Source organism: Pyrgilauda ruficollis, unplaced genomic scaffold, assembly GCF_017590135.1.
Source record: "Pyrgilauda ruficollis isolate IOZ18807 unplaced genomic scaffold, ASM1759013v1 scaffold34, whole genome shotgun sequence".
Lineage (NCBI taxonomy): Eukaryota > Metazoa > Chordata > Aves > Passeriformes > Passeridae > Pyrgilauda > Pyrgilauda ruficollis.
Genome location: NW_024524822.1, coordinates 2,133,909 through 2,161,072, shown reverse-complemented (window position 1 = coordinate 2,161,072; position 27,164 = coordinate 2,133,909). Strand labels below are relative to the sequence as shown.

Here is a 27,164-nt window from a genome sequence, read left to right as displayed (position 1 = left end):
CCACACAGAGCAGGAGAATCTCTGATTGAATTTGAGGATAATTACAGGGGCATGAAGTACGGCCTGTTATTAATCATACCACAAGAATTCAAAGAATTCCTCATCAGTGCTTTCAATAAGGCTAAAGAAATCCCAAGCCTCTCTGCAAAGCTCCTGCAGTCCTTTTTGCAAAGCAGTTGTAGAGATATGGAGCATCAAGCAGAGAAAGCTAATCAGAACAATTCAAAACAGAAAAGTTAAAAGAAAAGACCAAGGGAAAAATAAATCAATGCAGACCCGTAGGCTTTACCAACTGTTCTTTAAGTAAAATTAATTTGTAATGTAATTAAACTTCTCCCCAGAGGGACAGGTATAATTGAATTAGAGGTGTCTGGGTAGAGTTGCAGGGTTTAGCAGATCCTTTCCTGTGCTCCTCTCCTGCTGCTGCAGTTCACAATAAACCTCCTCAGTTCATTCCTGAGCACCTTCCCTGAAACAACATCTTTGGAATTCTTCATTTCTCTCTTGCTCTGCACCTCACCAGCCAGGCCCTGCTCCTCTGCAGTGATGTTCCCTCATCATGGATTAACTTTTAAGCCATTTTTAAACTCTGTCACTCTCCCAGTTAAAGGATTTTGCCAAGTATTTCCAGGAGCTGGTTCAAATCTCCTCGTTCTGCCTCTATCTAATGGATTTGTGCACAAATCTGGGGCAGAATGGGGCTTTCCAGGAGCATTCCTGGAGGGCTCAGCCCCAGCTGGGCTCCTTCCCAGATGTTTGTGCTGCAGAGTTATCCAGGCAGGAGTGAGGGGACACATCCAGTCTGGGCATCACTGTGACACCAAAACAACCAGCAAAGTCCTTAAGGCACCAAATATTCCCTGCACTCAGTATTCAGTTAGGGATTTGTAGAACTATGAGGATATGAAAACTCTGCTGTCCCTCAGGAAAGGGACAGGAAAGTTTGGGTCATCCCCAGTGCACAGCCAGGTGTGAATGCAGTCCCACAGCTCCTCAGCCTGGAATTCAGGAGGATTTGGAGGAATGGGATACTGGGAATTTAAGAGGTTGAACTTGTAGGGCTTTTCAGGACAGTTCTCCAAGGTTCTTTGTTCAAAAATCACACTACAATAGGTTTCTGCTCAGAGCAATCATCCCCAAATGAGCCAACACAGCCTCTGCTTCTTCTCTTGGAGAAAACCATCTTAAAAAATAAAACAAACCCCAAAACAAACAAATAAAAACCCTCAAAACTGTCTGGTGTACTTCAGAATTGCCATAATGACCATTCATGGAGAGGTTTAGTTGGGATATTGGGCAGGAATTGTTCCCTGTGAGGGTGGGCAGGCCCTGGCACAGGGTGCCCAGAGCAGCTGTGGCTGCCCCTGGATCCCTGGCAGTGCCCAAGGCCAGGCTGGACAGGGCTGGGAGCAGCCTGGGACAGTGGGAGGTGTCCCTGCCATGGCTGGGGTGGCACTGGGTGGGCTTTGAGGGCCCTTCTAACCCAAACCAGGCTGGGATCTCAGGTTTTTATTTTCAGTGTCACAGCGACCAATCTTGTACCACCCTGTCTAAAAACCCAATGTGGGCATCCACAAAACCTTTCCCTGCTTTTGGATAATCTGCTTTTCTCCATGACCCATGCTTGGCTGCCCCTCCCCAATGCCAGGGGAGTTTCCAGCAGGGTTCAATATCCCAGAAATATTCGGAGCTCCTGGATGAAGGGTGACAGAAATGCTGAGGGGACTGAAGCATCTCTCTTGTAAGGACAAGGCTGAGAGAGCTGGGGCTGTTTAGCCTCCAGAAGAGATGACTGAGAGGAATCCCATCAAAACACCTGCAGGGAGGGCTCAGAGCAGGGCCCAAGCTCTGCTCCAGGGGCCCAGCAATGGGACAGCAGAACAGGCAGGAACTGATCCCAGGAAGTTCCACCTGAACGTCAGGAAGAACTTCTTCCCTGTGAGTGAACAAGCAGCTCAGGAGGCTGTGGAGTCTCCTCCCTGGGATATTCCAGAGACAATGCTGTGCCCTGTGCTCTGGGATGGCCCTGCTGGAGCAGGGAGGTGGCACCAGGTGACCCTCTCAGGTCCCTTCCTGCCCCATTCTGGATTTCTTTCAGCGATGGTTTGTGGAGCCCCTGCCCAGGTGTTTCCCCATTGCCAAAGGGCCCTCAGGGCTCCCAGGTAAAGGGCAGCGGGATGGTGCAAAGGCTGGGAGGATGCTGAGAATTTCATCCCCAAGAAATCCCAGTTTTTAGTGGTTTTCTGCCTCTTCCATTAAATGTAAGGCAGTGGGACCCCCTCTCCCAGCTCAGTGGGACTCTACACCAAGAAATCCAAACCTGCTGCCCAAGAGCTCCTGATGCTAACTGACCTTACTGGGTGTAATGGACAAGTGCAGAGTTCCTGAAACATGGATCCACCTCTAATTCCAACCCATTCCCTACTTTTTGTCTTCAGCTGGGATAGAATGGAAGCCTAATTTGTGGCTTCTGTCTCAGATAAGTTTCCCAGCTGGAGGTGAATAATTCCAAAAGACAGAAGCAGCCCTTCCAGCCCTCACTGGAGCATTAAGGAGTTTCTGGCTCATGGATTTCTCCATGTTCCCTTGGAAAAGTCACTGCATAAGGTGCTCCCAAAACTGAGTTTTATAAATCTGTGACCTTTTTTTGAGTTGAAAGACTTCAAGTGTAGGGTTTGTTTCCTAAACATTTAGTCCTAATTCCAGAGGAAATCCTAATCCTCAAACTTTTAATTACTCTGCCAATCTAGCTTATTATTTCCTCTGGTAAATGGAGGTAATGAATAAGCAAGAGTGACTTCTCTGTATGGCCTGTCTCTCTTTTCAGTCGAAATCTTGCAAAAAAAAAAAAAAATACTTGAAAGAAATTTCTGTCCTTATTATACATCTCTCATTAGAGCTCCATTACCAGGTGGCATTAAATATTTCAACAAATATTAATAAGAAGCTTTTGATGTCAGAGCAGTCAGTATTCCTGACCTCTTAGGTCTAGTAAAAAAAAACTTCAAAAGTTTGCCTTCCTTGTAATAAGGTAAGACCTGAGGATCTGAGGCAAGAAATATTTAAGTATCTAATTTATAGAGAAATCAAGGCAAATTAGGTAGATAAGGATCTTTAAAGATCTAAGCCAACACTGTTAGACTGTTGGAAATATTCGAGGTTTTTTCCCAGTCTTCTGTTTGGTTTTTTCAAAAGTTTTATTTAAATTTTCATCTGGTCAAGTGCTGAACAACAGATTTGTTCCTGGCCATTTTATAGGGTCAGAAATGGCCAAAAAAATGGCTTCATCTTCCAGGAACAAACCTCATCCCATCCCTTCAGAAGGAAAAATTTGCGCTATCAGCATGAGGAATTTCTAGGAGTTTTCCAGCTCTAGGAATCCCAGCCTCCAAACTTCATTAAAATAAACAAAAAAGCCCCATCCCTCACCTTCCATATTTTTTTCTAAACCAAGCTTTGTCAGCAAGTCTGTGACCTCAGGGAGACACCATTTCTTATTCATTAAAGCAACTTAAAAACCCAAAACTCGCATTTCAAAAGCACTTCTAGACTCTCTGAGCTAAACCAGGTGGCCACAGGAACCAGCTAAAATAAAATCTTTTCACAAATACAGGATAATCTTCCCTCTGGGAGTATTTCTGTCACTTAATGTCACAGGAGGGCACCGTGACACCCGTCCCATGTCATCACACCCCGTCAGGAGGGCATGGAACCAAAAAAGAGCTGTAAAGTTGAAACCTTTTAAAGGCTCTGGCAGGAATCACAGGCCATGTGGAGGCTCAGTGCCTGATTCCATAAGCACTGGCAGGATTTTTATCTCACAGGCCATTCCAGCTGCTGGTACCCCAGGAATGTCAGAGCTGGCAGAGCTCTGAGTGTGTCCCCAACAGCAATCACCCACGGCTGCAGATCAGCTGCAAAGTGACACAAATTTGCATTCTCTGGACACAGGTTAGCCAGAGAATCCTGCTGTTCCCAGGCATCATTCCCCTTCCTTATGGGCATCCTGCTCGGGGACAATTCCTCCTCATGCCCTGCTCCAGGCTTTACACCTGACTGAATCTCAACTTTGCAATAACCTTTAGGATAACATTTCTCTCTCAAACCAATACCCTGGTGGATTTTTTCTGAATTGTGTGATTCAATAATTTGAAATATGATTTTGAAAGAGAATTGGGATTGTTCAGTCTGGAGAAGGGAAGCTTTGAGATGACCTAAATGTGGTTTTCCAGAACCTGAAGGGGCTGTCAGGAAAGGTAAAGAGAGACAATTTACTAGGGCCTGGAGTGGCAGGACAAGGGGAATGGTTTCCCACTGCCAGAGGGCAGAGTTAGATGGGATATTGGGAAGGAACTCTTCCCTGTGAGGATAGGGATTGGAATGGAATTCCCAGAGAAGCTGTGGCTGCCCCTGGATCCCTGGAAGAGTCCAAGGCCAAGCTGGACAGGGACTAGTGGAAGGTATCCCTGAACAGGGGGTAGAATAAGCTGAGCTTTAAGTTCCCTTCCAATCCAAACCATTCTGTGATTCCACGAGTAGTGAGTGAGGAGAACCAAGCCTTGAGGGATGCTGATAGCCAGGACATGACCATGGCACTGTGGGATCAGAAACACCAGAGCTGCTGAAGGAACAGGAGTGGCCAATATTCATGCACCCCCAGCTCCCTGCAGTACTCACAGAGAGCAGTGGTCAGCTTCTCAGGCTGGTCATAGTGCACCATGGCCACACAGAGGGTGTTGAGGGCCACCACGCAGAGCACGACCCAGTAGAAGCTCTGAGCCTTCACCATGCGCCGGATGAAGAAGCGGAACATCTTCTCTTTCCTCCTGAAGTAGGATGAGCTCTCGTTCTTCCCACTCTTCAAACTGGCACGGGCAAAGGGAGACCCTGGGATGGAAAGAAGAGTCACCACAGCCCATCCCAGCAGGGAAAAGGCTGGAGGGGATTCCTGGGCACACAGAACCTCTCCAAGCACCAGAACAGCTCAGCAGGAAGCTGGGGATGTTGAGAATGGGCTGAGCAAGGGCATCTTGCTTGTAATGAGGGATGAAGGCTGGGCTTTTAAAACTTCATGGGTCAATGCCTAGCTCCACCATCTAAACAGGGCTTCCAAACCTTTGCAGCAATCCTGATTGTCCCAGTTAAACTCATCACTTTTTCCTGGCTGACAGGGGCAGAGCAGCAGGCATAGGGTATTTCTGCCCACAGTGTGGAGCACGTCCTCGTGGAGCTGAGTAGGTGCAAAAGGAAAGCTGGTCCCTGTTTTTCCTGCTCCAAGGATCAGTTACTAGGCAATTGAGTGAATTCTCCTTAATTTACTCTCCAGCTTCAGCTATTTCTTTAGCAGAGAGCCCAACCTGCCTCCGTGCATCAGATTTTGGGCTCAGCCATTCATTTGTCTCAATTCTGCCTCTATCAACTCCATTTCCACTCTGGGCTGAAACCCTGGCAAAGAGTCAAGGGTTTCAACAATAGGAAGCTGATGGGAGAAATGATTCCTGATGCTAGCTCTCCCCCTGGGATAGAGGCACTGCTCAGATGAAAAGGCAATCTCCAGCTGATGCTGAGGCAGGAGAAATCAGGAATAAGAGAATAAACGCATGGACCTCTCGGGGCTCCTCTGCAGCAGCCATGGAAGCTGCTGCAAGCAGGACAAATGGTGATTGTGCCAGGCTGGCCACTGCCTGTGCCAGTGGTTTGGGACAAGATATCATTGCTGCCCTTCCCCATTTTGGGATGGAGCGTCCCAGCAGGATGAGCAGGACATGTCTTCGTCCTGTCCTGGAGCAGGTGGCTCTCCTGGGCTCAGTGACATGAACAAAGAGCTCTGGCTTCAGCAGCCAAATCTTGAAGTGTGATCACCTCCATGTCAACACTTGGAACAGGTGGGAATCTCACCCAGCCTCATCCTGCCACATCACCCACAGCAGCCAGAGAAAGGATGAGGCATCCAGATGTGACAGCAGCAGGTTCTCCAAGCCTCACAGCCCCACACAAGTGTGATGTTCCCCCATGGAAAGTGAGCTCTCTGCTCCATTTCACATTTCTGGCCATCCACCAGTACTCCAAAAGCAGAGCTGGCCTTGGCCAGGCTTTGAACAAACTCCATGCTGAAAAAATCAGTGTGTAGTTCTGTTGGTTTGAAAATCCTGCCTTTGGCAGCTTGGAAGAGAAGAAATCACAGTGCTCCTCCTCTGCTCTGCTTTAAGACAACAAGAAGAGCCACAGTTTGGGATTTAGGCTGCTTCATGTCACAGCACTCCTTAGCAGGTACAGAACTCTTGGATAGCCAAGCCCCTCTGTACTCCCAGACTGGCAAAGGAACAGTGCTGCCCTCTCATTCCTGTCTGCTGATCTTCCAGAAATGCAAAGCAGTGATATTTAAACTGCTCTAACATGGAAAACATCTCCGGGCTTTGGTGTCTGGGAATCAAGGCAGTGCCCGGTGCCTGGTACAGCACAGAGGGTGTGAAACCAGTGGGAGTAGAAAGAAAAGAATAAAAGCTAAGAACAATTGCAGAGAACACCCTGGGAAGTGTTTACCACTACAGAGCTTTATACTGCAGTTATAAAGCTCATCAAGGTGCTTGAGTTTGAATTAAAGTGCAACATTTTCAACCAATAGCCAGAGAGAGACCTGGCAGTCTCCCCCACCCTGAGCTGCATCTTCACGTGGCTCTCAGGGATTATTTGTTAGTTCTTCCACGCTCCTTCTGCTCCATCTGAACACATTACAGAAAACCATCCAAAAACCCCTTTTCTCCAAAACAGATCCTTTATGCGTAATTGCCCACGTGATCTGATTGTTTATGCTCTGCATTTCAGCCTCTTCACAAGCCTGCAGAAGTAGCTGCTTAATCCATTCCTTCTTTTCTGCCTCATTCCATGAATCAAAATCAAAGCCACTTTTCCCAAGTGGGTGAAGCACTCACAGAAGGTGGAAAGCACTGCTGTTATTTTCCCTGCCATATGCTCCCGAGACAGTTCCCAGCTCTACCTCGGATTATTCCCGAGCCCAGATGCTCCATCATCCGTTGCCACCTGAAATGCTGAACTCCAAGATCTGTTGGCATGGCACTGGCTGCCCAGAGCCTGGAGGGACTTGGATTTGGAGGCAAAGATCTCATAATTATTGCAACCGTGAGGAAATATTCCAAAAATGACCATTCCTTGTCATCCATGCAGGGATCCGAGAAAAAAACATCAACAAACCAAACCAAAAATGCACACAGGCTGCTGCATTTTTGCCCTTTTTCAGCACCAAACCTCTCCTGGAAGTGGCAGCAGTTTCACCACAAACCCTGCAGCCCAGGGGACTGTGGCAGCTCAGCGCTGGTGTCAGGAACATGCCAAGCCACTCTCATTTTCTGCAACCAACTCTTCCTTTAAAGGGGGAAAAATAAATTCCAGCAGCAGCTGTGATCCCTGAAATCATCAATGCCAACTTTCCAAAGGGCAATTGAGGCACTCATGCTGTGCAACAGCCACGGACACGGATTCTCAAATGTGCTGTTTGTGCTGCTCCTCCTGTGCATCCAGGATTTGCTGCTTCGTGGGGACTGGGCTGCCAAGACATTTCTTTGGAAGATAATGAGAACATCTGCTGCTTCAGCAGCAAAACAGGCTCCAACAACAGGCACGGGGATGAGCAAAGCGCCCGACTGCAGAGCAGCAGGAGATGCTCTCCCACGGCTCACGGGGGTTTGGCTCCAGCAGCTCCCTGAGGTGGGTGCTGAGTGCCCAGAGCCTCCCCTGGCAGCCCAGAGCAGCCTCTGCCTCCCCACCTGCAGAACAGGCAGCACCTCCTCAGCCTGAGGATGCCAAATCCACCCCAGCAATGCCCCACAGTGCCCTGCTCTGCACAGGATCTCCAGATCTGGCTTTAAAATCCCTTTAAGATCTTCCTCTAAGACAAGAATGAGAGAATTGAGGCCACTGCCCAGCACTTCCCAGTGACCATTCCTGGAACACCTCAGCTGGGCATTAGTGACCACGGGACTGTGCCCACTTCCTCTCCTCCCTCCAACAGTGTTGTTTGGAAGATTTGGGGTTCATTAGCAGGAATGAGCACGTTCCAAGCAGAATCCTGGGATGGCCAGCCCAGCAGGGAAGGTCCCAAGGCTTTGCAGGACTCTCCCAAGGGTGCAGCATGCAAGAGCTGAGGCAGGCAGCGCAGGGAGAGGGTGAAGCCACAGAGCTTTTTGCTTTGGGAAGTTGAGTGGAAATTCATTCTCCTTCAAGAAACTGCAGCTTCTGGAGCAAAGGAGCCTCTCCAGAGGAGGAAACATGACATGGACAGGTTCAGGTGGAGATCGAAACCTCGGGGGATGCGAAGCCAGTACTCACCAACGGAGCAAATGTCTGTGAAATGGTCCTCACCTTCTTCTGCATGAATCAGGTCGTTTTTGCTCTTCTTTATTGCGGCTCTTTTCAACACTGCGTGCAAATTAAAGAGAAAATGCCCCGTGAGGATGCAGAGTGGATTCTCTCTCCCCCTCCCTTCACTCTCCAGGGCCAGCATTTCCTTCCCAATGCCAGCTTAAAGCTCTCCCACCAGGGTACCCTGGAGCAAACCGGACAACCCACAACCCTGCAGGGCCTCTGCACGCCTCAGTGCCAGGGTGCTTCACTCCTTTGCCCTTCCAGCTCCTGAAGGTTTGCCAGGCACAGCTCTGCCCGTTCCACTTCATGCAGCAGATGCAGGAGGGTGGGGGGTCACTGCAGCTGCACTTTCAGCACAGCACAAAGGCTGGGCAGGGACACTGGAGCTTCCTGAGCCACACGGGGCTGGGAGATGAGTGCTGCCACCCCTGGAACCACCAGTGCTGTTTGCAGAGGGCACCGTGAGGGGGTCAGCGTTTACAGAGTTCGGTTTACCACGCAGCCATGCCTCAAGGAGCAGAAATGTTGCATGGAAAAAGCGGCCACACATCAGTGAGCAGCCTCTCAGAAGCACCCGGTGTGCAATCCCTGCCCTCTGGGGATGTCGGAATTCTTTGAAAACACTTTTTTTTCCCCCTCCAAAAGCAGCTTTTAGTGGGTAGGGCAGACATCACTACATTTACTCCAACAGGGAATGAGAGCTCTGCACTGTCCACCCAGAGCACAGGGGGGTGAGGCAGGAGCACTGAGGACGCTGCTCCCAGGACCACCTACCTGCAGAACCTTGAGAAGTGGCAGAAAAAAAAAATCACGTTGGTACAGTTTGGTGACAGCTTCGAGACATACAGTAACTAAAGCAGCACTTTCTATCAGCAGTAAGACACCCCACGGTGTGGTGATACAGACTGGTCCGTGGGCACACACAGCAAAGCCACTCACGCTGCAGAGACTGCCCCGGGGAGGCTCCTCCACAACATCCCCTCACCCTAATTTTCTACAGATTCCTTTCCCACACTGCACGGATTGCCCTGCCCTGACAGAGACGTGGATGCGCTTCCTGCTCCTACGGGCTGTGCTTGAGTCACTTCAAGGGAACACCCAGAGCAGAGGGGAGGATGCTCTGAACCTGTGATCTGGATCCATTGCTTCGCATTGTTTGTGCTCCTTGCTGCCCCACCCAGCTCTCGGCTGAGTCCTGAGTCCCAGCAGTGCCAGCTCGGGGTCCCTCAGGCTGTGTCTGTCCCAGTTCACTCCAGCATGTCCAGGGCCATCCTCAGCACTGGAGCACAACCAGCACTGGGATTAAATTTTTCCAACACTCCCTGGCATGAACTGAGCAGCTTTTTATCTTCTCCCCCAGAAAACTCCTCCGTGTGTTTGGCAGTGAGGTTGTGCCATCTCTCCAGGCACGTCCCTGTGTTTTGGGGACTCAGAATTTACCACCATAGACTGTGGGCTGCTCCACACCAGTTGCTCCAAGGCTGGGAACATTCTCTGGCTCCTTTCACTTTAGAATAAGAGAAGCCTGAGTATCTCTGGGTCTTTTCTCCGTGCCTTGCACCCACCTCGAGTTTCTGACATCACTCAGCCTCTCAGCCTGCTCTCAGACAAACTGCAGTGAAGCCTGGCAGCCCTGGCTGCGCCCAGGTGCCGGACAGGCTTCCCCAGCTCACACACAGCCCCGACACACACACAGACTGGCCACGCACACCTCAGCCCTGACCTGCTGCAGCCCCAGCTGCTCCAGCCCAATCCTCCCCAGCGCAGGTCACCGGGCCGGCCGAGGCTGGAGCAGCGCCGGCTGCTGCGCAGAGCTGCACGGCTGGGAGCCAGGCAAACCGCCTGGGACTGCCACCGGTGACCTGGGCACGGGGCTGCGGGGGAAGCTGCCCCTGTGTGCCACCTAAGCCCCTGGTGATTTGCAATCCACTCACTGTTGTAGCTGCTGCCGCTGCCAGTCTCTGCCGGCGCCGTGCCTTGAGGAATCGGCCCTTCCGAGGCGGCCCTCCCTGACAGTGAATGGGAGGAGAAAAAAAAAGAGGGGGGGGAGGGAGGGGAGGGGAAAGGAGGAGACATGGGAGGACGAAAGATGGTCAGAAAAGGGAGAGGGAAGAATCTTTAACTGAGCTTTGAGTGGCTGGCGCATCCTAAGAGCTGTCGGGGCTGGAGGCACAGGGGGAGCATCCCCGTGGCCTCGCTGCTCGGCTCCTCCGGCCGTCCTGCCACGCTGGGCTCGCACGTCGGAAGGAAGGATCACCACACCCTGTTATGTCTTACTGCTTACAGCTAACAGGGGGCTCAGTCCCTTGGTCAAATCCGTTCGGAGCCCTGCCTTCTCTCGGTCAGCGCATTCGCTCTTCTCCATCCTTCTGGCAGCCTCTACCCCCTGCACACACAGCCAGCCACCCTCGGCAGGGCGTGGGCACCGACCCCGAGGGCACATCCCCATCCCGGGCCGGTGTGGGGTGTCCCATAACTGCTCCTCAGCCACCTGCAGCCTGGAGAAGGGGCTCTGTGGCCGGATTTGTGCCGGGTGCATGCGGGAGGATCCTCCTGCCCGGGAGGAAAGCGTGGCAGTGACAGCAGTGGAATCTCTCGTGTGGCACAGGAGGAAAATGCCCAGCAAAGCCACCTACCGTCCAGAGGGGACTTCTCTTCCGCGTTCTTGTCCTCCTCGGCCAGCATGACCTCCTCTGGAAAAGGAAAACCGGTCAGGGTCAGCCTCAGGTTCCTCACAGCCCTGCTCCGACACCGGCTGGTGGGGCAGCAGGAGCCTGTCCCAGTGCCACCCAGCCCGCCCCAGGGCCACCCAGCCCACCCCTGACAGAGTCCACAGAGCAATTCATGGCTCAGGGCTGTGTTCCCTGCTCCTGCTGGCCACACCACTCCTGATCCAGGCCAGGATGCCATTCTCAGCCAGTGTCCCTCTCACACAGGGGAAGGATTCCAAACCCAATCACTTCCTCTGTGGGATCCTTCCTCACAACCTCCCACACCAGGTTCTTCACCAGCTCTCATCCCCAAGGCACCAATGGAGACCAAGGACCTTCCTCCACACCAGGCAGCACCACAAATCCCACAAGCCCCAGGAAGGTCCCTCATGCCCATCCACACTGGAGACAGTTTGGGGAAGATGCTCCACACCCATCACTGCTCTTTTGTCTCCAAAAGTCAGGATTCAGCCATGGGCAGCAGAGTGGTGGCACAGGGTGAGAGCAGCAGGGCCACACAGCAGGAGAGTTGCTGTCACCACAGAGCCATCACGTCAAATGTTTGTCCAACTAAAATCCTCAGCAAGCTTTCAATGGGGAGCTCTGCCTGGCACAATGATTGCAACATCACCCTTCCATTCCTCTGCAACTCATCTCCAAAATACAACCTTTCCCTGTCACCTTGAGAAGTGGCAGAAAAACCCCAAAAAAAACCAAAACCAAAACCAAAAAAAAAAAAAAAAAAAAAAAAAAACCAAAAAACCAAACAGGAAACACTAAAAACCAACCTGCCAAAATGGAGTAATTTTTATCTCTGTGAAAGACAACCCAATTTCCTGAAGTTTTCCAGGCCACTGCCACCCCCCTGGCCAGTTTGCAGCACTGTGCCAATACTTGAGACCACACTGAGAACCACAGATTTTGGGTTTGCTGCTGGAAACTGATGTGGGGATCTGCTAAAGGACAACCCAAAGCAAACAAAACATTGAGTTGGTAGCTGGTAAACTGCACACTTCCTTCTATTCTTATAAATGGCAAATTCACATGCCTGTAATTCCATCTGTGTGATTTGCACTCTTACTTATCTGACATCGTGTTCCTACCAAATTTTGCTTTTAAGTCCATTTAAGCCAGTCTAGATGGAAGAGTAACTTCAGAAAAATAAATACAAACAAACCAGAGGCCAAACATCAAAGTGTGTAGCCGAGAGCTGTCTAGAAGGATACCACAGGGATCAGCCTTATATAAGCCTATATAAGCCACACAAGCCTTATATAATCTCTTTATTAATCATCTGGGAGAGAGAGGGAATGATACTTTAATAAGACAGCAAATTGAGAAGGCTGAAAAATAATACCAAGGGCTGAGGAAGGCTGGAAAACCAAGCAGAGGGGAAGGAAATGCAAAGTGCAAAGTAATGGACCAGAGATGTGAAAGAAAGGAGAGCTGAGAGGGGTAAAAATGTCAGGTGAGCTCAAAGCTGCACTTTAAAAGGTGTAAAGTCCTTCCAAGAACCCACAAGTTGTGCCTGCAATCCCCACCTACAATTCAGGTGGTTTTCAAGTCTTCTTAAGACAGGTCAGAAGATTGAAATGGGTTTTTTTAGGCAGTTCAAGAGACTTCTCCGACCAGCCAGCACCTCAGACCAAAAGGTTCTTCTGAAGTGCTCCCCTGGGAAAGCTGTACTGATATTTGGGGGATAAAATATGGGAGGACTGAAATGGCAATTCCCAGTGTGACTGCCCTAAAACACAAGGAAGGGATGGGAGACCCTTCCCAAAGGTTGCTGCTATATTGGATTCCCACCTACAAATTACTCTTACAAGACAATTCTGCAAATCTTTGCCCCAAATTCAGGGTTCTGAATTGGTGCTCAAACAAATCTCCATCCATAAACACAGCTGGACTCAGTTTTGCTGTTCCTTTAAAATAGCCCAACCTTTTTTCACCTCTGAAATTCCCTCAAGCCTCGCTCTCCTCCTGCAGCCTTCCCAGGTTCTCTCCCTTGATAGTTATTCCTGTCTGTCTCGTGACCACAGCTACCCCAGGAGGTTTTTAAGGCTAAAAAGAGAGCTCAGCAGGTCACTGAGCACTGCCAGGAGGGGTTTTTCATCAGCCAGCATCCTGAACAGAGGCTCAGGAGCTGCTTTGCCTTTAGTCATCCCTAACAGAGCCTGGAAGGAGATATTTTGGCACCTGAAAAACCCTCCAAAAACAGTGCCTCTGCATGAAGAGAAATGTTCAGCAGAGAAATGGGAATAGAACAGCAATCCTGAGTCTCCAAACAAAGGCTATGGGGCTTTTCCAGGGTTTCAGAGCCAGGGGTGTCTCAGCAGCAGGAGGAATTTTTGGTGCTGGGTTGGAAATAAAGGCAAAGCAGCTGAGAAAGCGGTGCCCCTTTCTCCTCCTCTTTCGTGTGGGCAAAGAGGACACTGGGGACTCAAAGGAGCAGCAGATTACTGGATATAACTTGCACTCAACAAGTGCAAGAGGTGGGGGAAAACAAAGACTAAATGAATTTAATTTCTGGCCGGGTAAATAGAAATGTTGATAAAAATGCAGCCCTCAGAAGTGGCTGTCACGCTCCCCCAGGGAGTTCAGCTTTGGATTTGTGGCAATTTCCCTGCCTTGGCATCTCACACGGGGTTCTTTGCTGGACGTGTCTGTTCTCGTCTCTCTCAGGGGCTCAGGGCTCTGTTCTTCTAAAGAAAGCTGAAACCTGAAGTTCAGACAGCTCTGCCATGCCAAGGGATGGCTTTGAACTTACAGAGGGCTGGCAGAGAGAGGTGAAACCATTCCCAAAGCCTGGCACTCAGGAGAACAGAAGCACTGCAGTTTGGTGTGAAAAAGGTGGATTTGGAAAGAATTAAAATGCAAAAGACATGAAACTTGATTAGCCCTGAACAGGAAGACTTAGAGTGTCTGAGAAAAGTGTTTTCCAAATGATTAATGTCCTTGTAAGATAAGAGAAGCATCTTCAAAAGAATATTTGTGGGCTTATAAACTCTTTGCTCTGTGTGGAGAACTTGTAGTTCCCTGTTCTTCAAAAATCCCAGCCTTGGAGTTCCTGCAGTTCTGAGGAGCTCAGTGGAGAAAGCAGCAGGAGCAAAATCATTTGCATGGATTGCATCACTTGGCACTTTTTAATTCCTCTGGAAAGGATAACTGTCTTCAAGCTGAAGGAGGGGAGGTTTAGATGGGATTTTGGGAAGGAATTCTTCCCTGTGAGGCTGGGCAGGCCCTGGCACAGGGTGCCCAGAGCAGCTGTGGCTGCCCCTGGATCCCTGGCAGTGCCCAAGGCCAGGCTGGATGGGGCTTCCACCCCAAACCAGTCTGGCATTCTGTGATAATTCAAATTAGAGACATCAATGAGAAACATTAAAGACACTTCAGAGTGGTCAATGAGCAATAACCACAGTGTTAAATTAAAATTATTGTTGCCTGAGGGGTGGTAGGGCACAGGTAAAGGAGTGATTTTAGTCACTCACACTTCCCTTGGTCCTAAAACAACACTTGAGGTAAAAACCTGAGCACTACAAAGGACAAGGGCACCTCCTGTCCAGCTCCAGCAACTACACAGAATATGTAAAAAACTACAGAGCAAAAACCGTCTAAGGATTAAAACATCATTTTATGAAACACTAGAATGCAGCTTTCCACTCTTCCTGCCTTGCATCAAAAATAAATGAGAGGGAAAAAAATCGAACAAACCAAATGTTCAGGGAGGATATTAGAAATATTGGAAACCTGATGAGGCTTCCAGGGGAAGAGAGAGGATTGGGCTGATTGGTTCTGGGTGCTTTAGAGCAGGAAAAAATAAGATGAAACAAGGTAGAGGGAGATTAGACAAAGAAAAGTAATTAAAAGAACACCGGAATTCTTCCTCTTGCTGCAGAAAGGCAGCAGATTTAAAGTGAGGACAGGACACAGCACCATGGAGTTGGTTTAATTTTTAAAATCAAATTGGGTGTCAACACGTGGCACTCTGCTCCAAAAGTCAACGAGGTCAAGGCTGGCAGAAGGACTTAATTCAATATTCCCAGGAATAATGACCAAATCCTCCAGAGTTCCATTAGAGCAGAATCCCAGGAGCTTTCGCTCTTCCCTTTGAGCAAACAGCTCCTGCCTGGGGCTGCTGCAATTTCTGTCCCCTTCTGTCTGTCCTCCCTGGCTGGATCTCCCCCCTTCAATCCTGAAGAAGGAATTCCAGATCATTTCAGAGCTGAAATCCCCAAAGCAGACCTGGGAAATCCCCATGGACGGCACAGTCCCAATTTTCAGTGCCTCAGTCCTGAAGCCTGGATTCTCTGCTCTGCTTTGCCTTCACGCTGCATTTTTATTCAAAGATTTTATTAACACTGCTAAGCTGATTTTAATTACAGTTATTATTCAGCTGTACTAGGAGGCTCTTTTATATTCCTATTGTATTCTCAACAATGCCTTTCCAGAGTATTTTTAACATTCCCTGATTCAGCTCTTTTGCATGCACTTCCCTGTTCCACAAAACCTTCTGGCTCATGTGTTATTAGGCTGAAAAATGTGCATTTTCCAGCAGTTTCACTCGAGATTGGTGTGGCATTTATTCAGCCCTGGCAACTAAGAAATTTTGGAAGAGCCAGGAATTCCCACAGGGATGGGAATGGGAGCAGAGGTTGACTGTACATTTTATAATTTCTCCATCACAAGTTTTTCACAAGTTCAGCTGGTGATGGGCAGAGCAGGCCCCAAAGTGACACAAAGCCACCCTGAACCCTGCAGGGGAATTCTCAGCTCTCTTTTAGTGATGGAGATCAGGATTGAGAGACCAAAAATCACCAAGAGCCTTAAAAGTAAGACAGGATGAGAAAGGGAGAAGCCCAGAGAACCCTGCTCCAGCCACTGGGCAAGGCAGGAATTAATGTGAGTTTGAGGCTGCACAGAAGCTGTAAACTAATGAGAAGACAAATTCTAAATGGAAAGGAAAGGGAATTCTTTATTTTCTGATTCCTCCAGAAGCACAGAATGAAGGGTGGCTGCCTGAGTTGCTGCTGAACAGTCACAGTGAATAAAAGTCTGACAACACAAGTGGCCCTCAACTGTCACCCAGTGCAGTGCTACAAGAAATAATGGGTTTAAAGCACCACATAAACTGCTGATATTTCTATTTTACATTTCAGTTGTAAAATGCAAAGATGAAGCTCATCTGTCTAAATTGGCACCCAGGAATCTATCTGAGAAACCAGCACTTCTTTTCCTCTCCATCGTTGTTTTAAAAGGCCTTTTCACTTGGCTCAGACATTGAAAAGCAAGCAAGGAGGAAATTACCCCCCCATTTTCTTGGTGCTGCATGAAAGAATTGACTGTGGTTATGTCAATATATAAATATCAGCTGCTCCATAAGGCAGGAAGGTTATTGGTAATCGTTGCAGTCTGATAAAAATGCTATTTTCTGTTAAATTAATGTGTCTGGGTCCCGGTTAAAGTTGCTCACGCCTTGCAATAAAGAGCAATGTTCAGTTCCAGTGGTTATAAATCAATGTTAATATGGGCTGGGGGGTTTTGTGCAAGTGATCTTTGTAGCTCATAAAAAATGCCACTTGGGTGGGTTTTACCAGCACAGGAAAAAAAGGCTGATAAACCAGCTGGGGCAGGGAGTAAATAAAACAGAAATTACTCATGGAAGGGAATAGTTCCTCTCTGTGCAGGCTTTGGGCACTCGATCACTGTGGATGCAACAGCCTGATCAAAAAGTGAGAAAACTTTCTCATTTCCTCACTTTCTGACCAGGCTGTTGCATCCACAGATCACTTTTTATAGATCACTTTTTATCCTGTATTAGGACAATTGCTTTGATCTCAGCAATAAAGCTGGCTCAGCTCCTTTAGTTTTGCTTAAACCAAACTGAGATCTTTTTGCAATAACCTTGGTGCAAACGCTCAGAAAGAACTCCAACAAAACCAACGAGTGCTGGCTGGGCCCTCCCAGGCTTGGCCACATCAAGGACTCATTCTGGAGCCCATCACCAGACCTCCCTTGCCCCAAAACACACCGAGGCAAGCGCGGGAGATGCCTGCCTTACCTGCTTTGAAGATCCACTCCAGGTAGCCGTTGAGCTCGCGCTCGATTTGCTGCTGCCTGCGGAGCTTCAGGAACGCCCGCCGGTTCTCCACCCGCTCTCGCTCCTTGGCAAATTCACTGCAGGCACACAAGAGAGGGAAAACCCATCACAGGCAGCCAGGGCAGGCACACAGCCCTCCCCCAGCCTTCCAGGGAGCCTGTGGAGTCCAGGATGGGAGTAGGGAGTGGAAAGCACAGCAAGGGACTTATTGTTGTCCACACTAAAGCAGCACAGAACCTGAAAAATAGAAAAGCTAAAAGCTGAGACATCCGTTTAACAAATCATTCCTCAGCTGCCCCTCTCATCCTGAAAAAGACCTGAAAAAATCCATGTGCACACACCACAGCCAGTCATGAAACACAAATTATCATCTTCAACGCTAAAACTATCCTCCAGCTCTCTCCACAGCACAATCTCCTCTAGAAGCCAAGATAAAGCCACAGACATCAGCACTTTTCTGAAGGGCTCTGTTCCTCCCTGTCAGTCTTTCTTCAAGGTTTCCCAGGCTTTTGGTGATTGTGACAAGCACAGGTCAAATGAGAACTGAGTGGGGATGGGTTGAGGTGAAATCTCCCAGATGTCCTGGGCTGAGGGTAAAAATGATCCTGCTGTTTGCTAAAACCCCTTGGAAAGCAAGAGTCTGGATACCATCACTAGAACAGGGCAGGCAGAAAGGACAGGTCATCCAACCATCACAGAAATCGCGTCCAAGAACATCCTGCTGGTCTAGCTTGAAGGTGAGAAAAAAGCGCAGCCACCAGCCTGGCAACCCACACTGGGGCCTTCCCCAAGGTAATTCCTGGCACCTCTGGAATGTTCTGATTTTCTGGATATGAAAGGTGTCCAGCTGCCATTTATGGAGCTCTGACCAGCCCCTGCAATCCCTGTTCAAAGCACTCACTGGAGTGTCCCCCACAAGAGCTTTGTGTGGATAAATGTGGGATCATGAGGCTTCAGTCCCCAGCATATCTTAACTCTTCTGTGTCCTTCATACCTTCAGTTTACTATTAATTAATCAGCTAACTAATGATTTTTACTAAAATCCCACCTAATCAACCCACACATGCTCACCAAAAGCCAGCAAGGAGCAGGAGCGGCAGAAGGGTGGAAGAATGGTGGGAAAAGGAGCTCCAAGTGCCAGAGGCAGCTTTGCATTCCCAATCTGCAGCTGCTCCTTCAAAGGTGCCACTTGTGTGTGCTTCGTTTGGCAGGGATGTGACCCACAGAGAAGGGACTGAGGGAGGACCCAGCACTGATGGGAAAGCTGAGCTGGAATATTCATTTTGGAGCACATCCCCTCTCCTGTCCCCACCTGCCAGAACAGCCCCTGGCCTCATCCTTGGAGTCCAAACACAGCTCGGAGCTGACAGCTCCCCTCCTGGCACTCAGCACATCCCCAGGGTGACCCCAGATCCTGCACGTGTCAGCTGCGTCACCCTCTTCCCTTTCTGTGCTCTCATTCCTGCTTCAGCCGCTGCTGCCTGGGGCCATGGACCTTCCCTCAGTCTGATTTGTGTCTGGAGCAGGAAGAATGAGATCAGGCAGCACGAGGTGACAACATGCATTTCATTTTCCAGGCATGGTGTTAGGGGCTGGCGTCAGCACGGCTTTCCCAAAGGAGGAGACAGCAGCAGTGGGAAGTTTCCTGGAGGACCCCCGTGGGCAGGAAGGACAGCAGATGAGCCATGGCACTGCTCCCTCACCCCTCAGGAGCAGCAAAGGGAGAGCTCTCCTTGCACAGCTTTTCATCTTCTGCCAGGTCCTGTCTGGCCTGAGGACAGTAAAAGTTACCCAGGACTTGTCCCTTTTATCACAACTTTATATTGCAGAGTCACAAAACAGAAAGGACCCACAAGGATCAGAGTCCCAAATCTCAAGTGGAAAGTCTGTACTTTTAAAAGTGTAAGAAAATAAGGGAGAAACTGCTGGAAGTTGCAAACCAGCAGTTTCTGTACAGCCAAACTCAGATCTCCCAAGGCACCAGTGAGGGACATTGTGAGGTTAAAGCCACCTGTGCCCTCCTGCTCCCTGGAACTGGCACCTTTGGCCACAGCACTGCTGAAACCTCCTGAAGTTCCTGTGGGCCACTGCTGGAGCTTGTCCACAGCCTTGTCCAGGCATTGCTGTAGAAGTTGGCAATGTAACTTCCAGGAGAAGGCAATTCCTTGGGTCCCTGCCCATAAAACTCCTTCTCAATGCTCTAGAGCTGCTGCACAATCAGGTTCAAGACTGGAGGGTCTTGATTGAGGATCTTCCTGGTGAGAAGAGCTCCACTTGTTCTTTCTCATTTCAGGAGATGGCAGAGAGGTTTGGTGAAGCTGGGACTTGTTAAAAAGAGGGTTTTCTGTATGATATGAAATAATAATGATGTGTGTCTCTTCCACTATGTCCATCACCATTCAGGAACTGAAATATTCCCCATTTGCTGCAACTAGAAAACTCCCAGAATTTCCCTTTGAGAGCTCTTCAACAGATTTCAGAACACATTCAAAGAAAGGGGGGGAATGATATCAAAATGCCTTATTTAATCTAAAAATATGTCAGCTGAAGTTTCCCTGCCAGCTCCAAATGAAAACACAGAGAGCCCCATGGGAAGGGTTGGGAGCAGTAAATAGGTTTCCTCTTTTATTCAGCATAATTCCCATTTATGCCATTGACTTGCAAAAATCTCCCAAATCACCAGAAAGGAAAAACCTGAGCAGGAATTTACTCCTTCCTGCCCTGTTTTACCTCCAGGATTTTTTTCAGAGCTGGTTTTCCACCCTTTGGCCAGTTCTGGAATGTGTCGTGATGTTTTTTTGTGAGGGTGGAGAGGTCTTGGCACAGAGAAGCTGTGGCTGTCCTTTCCTGGCAGTGCCCAAGGCCAGGCTGGATGGGCTGGGAGCAGCCTGAGATGGTGGAAGGTGCCCCTGCCCACCTTGTAGCTGATTGCACAGAGACAGCAGGAACAAGCAGGATTCCAAGGCAGTGCATCCATCATGGAAACCACATCCAGGCAGGCTCCATGTGTCACATTTTTCTCCTGGAGAGTGGCCGGTCCTTAGTGTCACCAGGAAATGGATGGTTGCTGCTTTCCACCTTGGTGGGTGGAGGAGGGAAATCAATCTTGCTGTGAAATATGCACTGAGACAGCCACTCCAGGGCAATTCCAGAGCCCCCCGAGCCACACAAGAGACAGAGGCAGCTTCTGAATAACCACCAGGGTCAGTAAACATAATAAACGAATGAAATACTTATAACTACTTTGTCCACGTTGGCCTTAAATTAAAAATCCTGTCACACCAAAGAGGGATAAAAATCAACAGCCCACAATCTTCATCCCCTGAGTGTGTGATTAACTTTCCTGTGTGACAGCAGAGAGCTGGGATGGAGCATCCTAAATTCTCCTCCTGCTCTGGCTTGCATGGCACACGCCCAGGGCAGCGGCAGTGCAAGACTGATCACATCCTCAAACCTCTGCAATTCAGGTTTGCTGCTCAGAAATCAGCCAGAAACGCTTCCCACTGCGGGGAAGAGGCAGAGAGAGATGAGACAGCACCGCTGTCATCCCTACACTAATAGTCCTGGTGATTAGCGACTCGTAATTACAGCACAGGTAATTAGCTCCTCATTGAGAAGGATCCCACGTTCAGATCTCAGGAAATCTCAGACTCTACCCAGCAGAGCAGCCGCCATCCACGGAGCTGAAGTGTTGCTGAGAAAGCAGCAGATCTTGGAGGGACTCTGCCAGCCACTCCTGGAAAGCAGCTGCGAAGAACTTTTGGAATTCCAAGTCTTCAAATTAACATTAAAAAAAATCCAATGAGTTTTAGGACTAGCTTGGTCTCCAGCCTGAGTACATCCAAGGAAAGCATAAAGCTGGGCCTGGATGGCAGGTGACACCTCAGGAGGCATGGGGACAGCCAGTCCTGCCTGGATGTGGGAAATCCAGGACTCCTGGACACATGACCAATATGGTCAAGCAGAAGCCGTTCATTGTTTACCTTACACACATATTTATAGATTCTACAAACTACTAAATACACACTTCTTGATTGGTGCCTTTGTCTTGTTCACTCGTTTTCTGCCTGCATTTCTCAGAGTATGTGATTGGTTACAGTCCAGGTGTTTCATAGCCCTCTGTTATCCAGTTCTTTCTGTCTTGGTATTCAGTTTTTCAGCCTCTTCTTTCTTAATTTAGCACAATTTATGTTCCAGTAGCCTTGACGAATTCCTGAGGCTTTGATAACAAACTTAGAAGCAGGCTGGCTGGTGCCCACTATGGCCTAACCCTTGCAAATACATTGCAACACCTAGAGAAACAAGGCTTGATAAAGCAATGGATGGCAGGTGACACCTCAGGAGCCATGGGGACGGCCAGTCCTGCCTGGAGGAACGCAGCCCTGGGCAGTGCAGAGCAGCCAGGGCATCAGATCAGGGACCAGGCACCCCAAAGGCACCAACCTTTGGAGTTTCTCACTGAAACTCCTGAAGGAGAGGAGGAAAGGCAACCACAGCAGAGGCTGAAGTAACCACAGCAGCAGCAGGAGGCAAGGGACAAGGGGAAGGGATGGGGGAGACCAGGGAGGGATTTATTCCCTGTGGCACACAAAGCTGGGAGGATGCTGGTGAGTTAGAAATACACTGTTAGAAGTTAGAAACTTGGCTTGGGGAAGAAAAATCTGAATAGAAAAGCAGTGCAATTTCCAGCTGCCTGGACACGACCCAGAGCTGGGAAGATGCAAACCCAAGAGGACAAATCTTAGCTGGCACTTTGCACCCACAAGGGCTGCAAACAGAATGACAGGAGAGCAGCAAAAACATAGATTGCTTCCCCATAACATCAGATCTTCACTGCAGCAAGGATCAGGAAAAGTTCAGGATGAGCTGACTTTGATTATTCTCATCCACAGACAAAATCCTCAGAAATCTGCAGGCAAAACTAAAAATAATTTGATGCCTCTAACTTACTGCTCTGAAAACATGAATAGAGATGAACATCGTGTATTGTTAAATCGCTGGTTTCAAACAGTTCTAAAAATCAGGCCCAGGTCACCACTGAACACAAGCAAAGCATCTTGATTGGAAGGGCCCCATGGAACAAGAAGGAAAAGCATGGAAATGCACCTCATTTGGGCAAGGAAAAACCTGAAGGAGGTGAAAGGAAGACCATCCGTGGGGCACAGGGAGAGCACACCGAAAACTGCTGGAACGAGAGGAAACCGAACAATGGATTGACCTGAAAAGCCAGATTTTTTTTAGAATTCTTTTGTGCTGGTGACAGTTGGCACCTCTAAAAGAAGTTTTACTGCAGCTTGCTGAAAAGTCTGAGTTTGTTAAAGAAGGAAAGCCCAGAGGCCTGAGCTGACAAAGCTCTGTGGCTCCTCACCCACCCCAGGCTGTCCCAAGAAACACATTTTTGTTTCTATTTCATCTGGAGCTGCAGCCAGCCAGGATCCCACTAGGGAAGGCCCAGGCTGCTTAACCCATCCCAATGTCCAGCGCTGAGGAATAAGCACTGCTCCATCAGTCCTGCACAGGGAGAGCTGCTCCTGCTTCCTCCTCCTTGCTCTAAAGAGGGAAAATCTCATCTCTCCTCCAGCAGCTGATAAGGGATGGGAGTATCTGGAGAGAATGATCTCTGAGCACCCAGGCAGGCTTCAGAGTCACTTGAATCGCTGCCCCAGCAACAAGAGGCTTCAAAAATGGGAAATGTCCTGTATTTCTGGGGAGAGAAGGGGAACGGCACAGAGGTGAAGCTTTCAATGCATCTTCCTCCCTCCTTTCCTTTGTCTTCAGATTCAGCTTATGCCAATTTGATTTTGATTCCCCCTAATCTGATTTGAAAACTGCAAGTGCCACAGCTGGGCAAACCTGGCTGGAAGGAGGAACTGACAAAGGGAGAAAAAGGAGTTCAAAAGCCCCATTTATCTCCTCGCCTCAGCCTGCTGCAATTGCAGGATGAACCTCTGGTTCTGTTCAAGGTCCCACTCCCAGAACAAAGCAGAGGCCCCATGAAATTCAAATTTAGGTCTCCTCTGTATCATTTTTGTATTCCAGGCTTTGATTTCCATTGTGGCTTAAGAGAAGGGCAAATAAAGGAAGTCCAGCTCTCCTGGACTAACCAAAACCACAGAAGGAGCAAAGGACCCACATTCAGTAGGATCAGTCACTGCCCCCTCCTGCAAGGAACCAGGAAAGAAACTTTCTCCCTCATTTCATGTTTGCAGTGATGGCTTTGTTAAAAAGGGTGATGAGCAAAAAAAAAGGAAAAAAAGAATTCTGCCTTTTTCTTCTCTTTCTCCTCCCTTTTAAGCACAACCTTGGAACAGACTAAAAGCAAAGAGGAAGCCAGAATCTCATCTCTTTCCATGATGCAGCTCTTCTGCTGCAAATAATTAACAGCAGGCAAAGTCAGATCACAGCAGGTACCAGTGGACTGGGAACAAATGTGCAGGGAAATGAAGGATTGTCTCCATAATGAGGGGAAGGAGGACAGAAGAACACTTTGCCATTGTGACAAATTAATCAGCACGGCTCTCCTCCAGCCTCTGCACGTCTTGCAGGCGGAGCTTTTATGATCTCAATCTGGCAAAAATCCTCAGGATGGGAAAACTTGTCATGAAATTCAGCAGGGCAAGTCCCCGAGGCAGCTGGGGTCAGGGAGGTGGGGATGGGGCTGTGCTGCCTCCCAAGGAGCTGCTTCAACACCCCAAAAACCACAGGGACCCTGGGACAGTAGAGACACAGACATCCCCCAGGGAGCCTGGAGCACAGCACCAGGAGGGTGTTTGCTGGGATCAAGCACCCAGACTCCAGACTGCTCAGAAAAGGGTGAGATAAAGAATTAAACCCCTTTTCCCTGCCCCTTGTCCCTTCAAAGTGCCAGCACAGCTGGAGCTGTGTCCCCTGCCAGGCTCCTGCTGGCACAAAGCTGCTGTACCCATTCCAAATGTCTCCCCACAGTCCTTGCGATCCCTTAGGATTTGAGCTTTTATATATTCCATATATTTGTAACCCTGCAGTTCTTTAGTGGATAACTCCACACTCCACACACAGTGTGAGCTGCTGCTTTCCCGTTTTGGGCAGACACAGCAATTCCTCTCCAGGCCTGGCAATCAAGGACACCTCACTGCCCCAGGCCCCAGAGATGGAAACAAAAGTGAGTTTTGGGGGGAGCAAACTTGGGGTCAATGACTTCATTAGCTGAAGCTGTAATTGGCAGATGAATCCCAGTATGCAAATGGACCAAACTTATAAAAGTGTGAAACCCGTGACCCATTGTCCATTTTGGGTGTAGGCCCTGGGGGCTTTGTCTGCCCAAAATGTACCTGAATGCCCTTCAATAAATATACCTGCTTTTTATTGCCTTCATTCTGTCTGGCCTCTGTTTTTAGGTAGCCTGAAAAGGCCTCACCCACCCCAGGTGATGCCATAAAACAGAGGTGTGGCACACCCAGGACAGAGCAGTTCTGGGGAAAGCACAGCCCCGGCCTCGCAGAGCCGCTCCAGCTCGGCTCTCGCAGCCCGATGAGTAAACCCTGGCAGCAACCATCACTCTTCATTGCCTGGGCTGGAAATACCTCAGGCTTCACCATAAATATTTGAGGACATGACAAGCAGCATTTTTCACACTCCAGAGGCACAGACTCCCAGGATCCCAATGCATCACTCTGGGACCGTGGCCTCTCTGGCCAGAATTCCGGCTGTCTCGCCACCCTCAGCGCTCCCCCCGCCTGAATCTGTGCCAAAAAGCACTTAGCCTTGAAATAAGTTCAATCATCTTCCTCCCAGCATCCCAGGATAACGTTTATCCTCTTTGCATTGTGTAATCCTCAGCATCAAAACAGTTCACCAATGTATTGTGTGGCATCATGCAGCTCATTAGCAGGCAAAATTAATACCCGAGCTGTAGGAAACCCCATAATCCCAGCAGGCTGTGGGAAATGCTGGGAGCTGGGAGAGGAACAGCAGCAGGAGGAGAAAGACAGCATTGAAGGGGCTGCTGAGGGAGGGAACACTGGGAAGACAACGTGCAAATGGGGATGGGGTTGGGAATGAGGTTGGGGTTGGGATAAGGATGAGGATGGGGTTGGGATGGGGTATGCCAGGCAATAACTGACATAGATTTAATGTATTTCAGAAGGAAGAATATTTTTAAAGAAACCCATACTTTTATACCCTAGTTTGTTACAGGTGGACCTAATTGGTCCTTTTACTTAAAACACCATCATCAGTGGCCAATTAAGAAATCACCCTTTGGTAAACAAATCTCCATAACACATTCCACATGTGCACAACAACAGGTGCAGCAGGTTAAGATAAGAATTGTTTCTCATTCTTTTCTCTGATCTTCTCACAGCCTTCCCCAGAAAGGCTGGGACAGTTGTGTTTCTCTCTGTGACCAGAGACCTGCTGCCACAGGGGATGAGGATGAGCTGCCCAGCCCTTGGGGACACAGGGCAAGAAACCAGAATTAAATCAGAAAAAGATTCACTGTGGGGCAACACTTCCCCACTGCATGTGGGGATTTTCTCCTCCTCGCTGCAAACCATGGGCAGAGTTCAATAAAAAATTCATGGGGATCATCCCAGGGTGTGTTGTGGCCAGAAGGGAAGCTGTGACATCCTAAGCAGCAAATGAGCCTGTGTTTGAGGGACACAGGAGGGCAGCTGGGGTCAGCACTTCCTGCCATGGTTTGTAGTCAGAACAACCTCGTGGTGCCACCAGAGCCAGCCAATCTTTTTTTTTTTTTTTTTTTTTTTTTGGAAAAGTTGTATTCCCCTGTATTGCTACCTAGATCACAAACAAAGAGTTTACAAATTCTTTAATAAAAATAACCTCCCACTGCAGTCAGCACAGAAAGATGTTCCAAGGGAAATACATTATGGACACAAATTCCTAAATATTTTCACCACTGCAGTTGTTCCACTCTTAGAAAATGCCACCTCAATTTTTGGGAAGTAAGGTGCCCCAGCTTTTGAAACAGGGATAGGTAGCATCACCCAAGGGCCTGGAGGGATGGACCAGCAAAATTTGAAGCAGGTGTCAAATCTTCTAATTCCACCTAGTTTTTAATTATTTATTTTTATAATTTATATTTTCCCCTTTCTTGTGTGTGTCTGTGACTGGGGAGTCACCCCAGCACAATTCCCAGCACATGGATGGGCAGAACACAGCCATGTTCTGAATGTCAGAATTCCACAGGTCACAAGCAGAGGGAAATGAATTCCTGGATGTTATTGGTATCAAAAGGGAGAGGAATTTCTCCTCCTGCTCTCCTGGCTCTGTGCACTCCTGAGCTCCCAAATCAGCAGTGACACTCAGCAAAAGCTCTGCAGAAGGAAATAATCTGTATTTTTCTGCTCTATTGGGTTCTGCAGGGCTGCTGAGTTTTCTTGGCTCACATAAGACTCAACCATCAGGGAAGGAAAATGAAAAGGGGAGGAGTACAAAGTGAGGAGCAGGGAGGGAAAATCCCCCACAGGGGACACAAAACCACTGCTCCAGAGGATGCTGAGTCCTCCTGGAGAGCCCCAGATATTCTGTAAAAAACCAACCAAACTCCCTGGATTTCAGGAGCTGCTCCCCTGTGCATCTCTGACCACTGCACCACTCCAGGAAATCTCTCATTCCCCCTGGAAAACAACACAGAATTCCCTGTATTTCCTGTATTTCTGTGATACAATTTCTGTATTTTCCAGTGCTATCCAGCCTGGCAAGGATGAGCTGATCCCAGTTTCCCCAGTCAAAGCCCCGTCTTTGGCACTGGGGTGAGCAGGTCCAGCCCAACATCCACAGAGAGCCCAAAATCCCTGTGGCACCACCAGGAATTACTGAGCTTCTTGGAGCTCACCTGGGGCCCGAGACTGGGGCTCATTTCTATATTCTGTCTTTTCCAAACTTCCACATCTCCCATCCCTTCCCTGCCTTTGCTGCTGCTGCTACAGAATCATGGAATCCTTCAGGTTGGAAAAAGCTTCTAAAATAACAAA

General features: G+C 48.9%; 1 protein-coding gene across 1 annotated transcript in view; it reads right to left on the bottom strand.

Moving 5' to 3' along the window:
• The window catches only part of CACNA1B (calcium voltage-gated channel subunit alpha1 B), a 281,498-nt gene that overhangs the window by 117,746 nt on the left and 136,588 nt on the right, over positions 1-27,164 (bottom strand). The window contains exons 8-11 of the mRNA XM_041475194.1: positions 17,152-17,267; positions 11,019-11,075; positions 8,347-8,436; positions 4,678-4,887 (exon numbers count right to left, since the gene is read on the bottom strand). Coding sequence (XP_041331128.1) covers positions 4,678-4,887; positions 8,347-8,436; positions 11,019-11,075; positions 17,152-17,267 — 473 coding nt within the window. The remainder of the gene's footprint in view (positions 1-4,677; positions 4,888-8,346; positions 8,437-11,018; positions 11,076-17,151; positions 17,268-27,164) is intronic.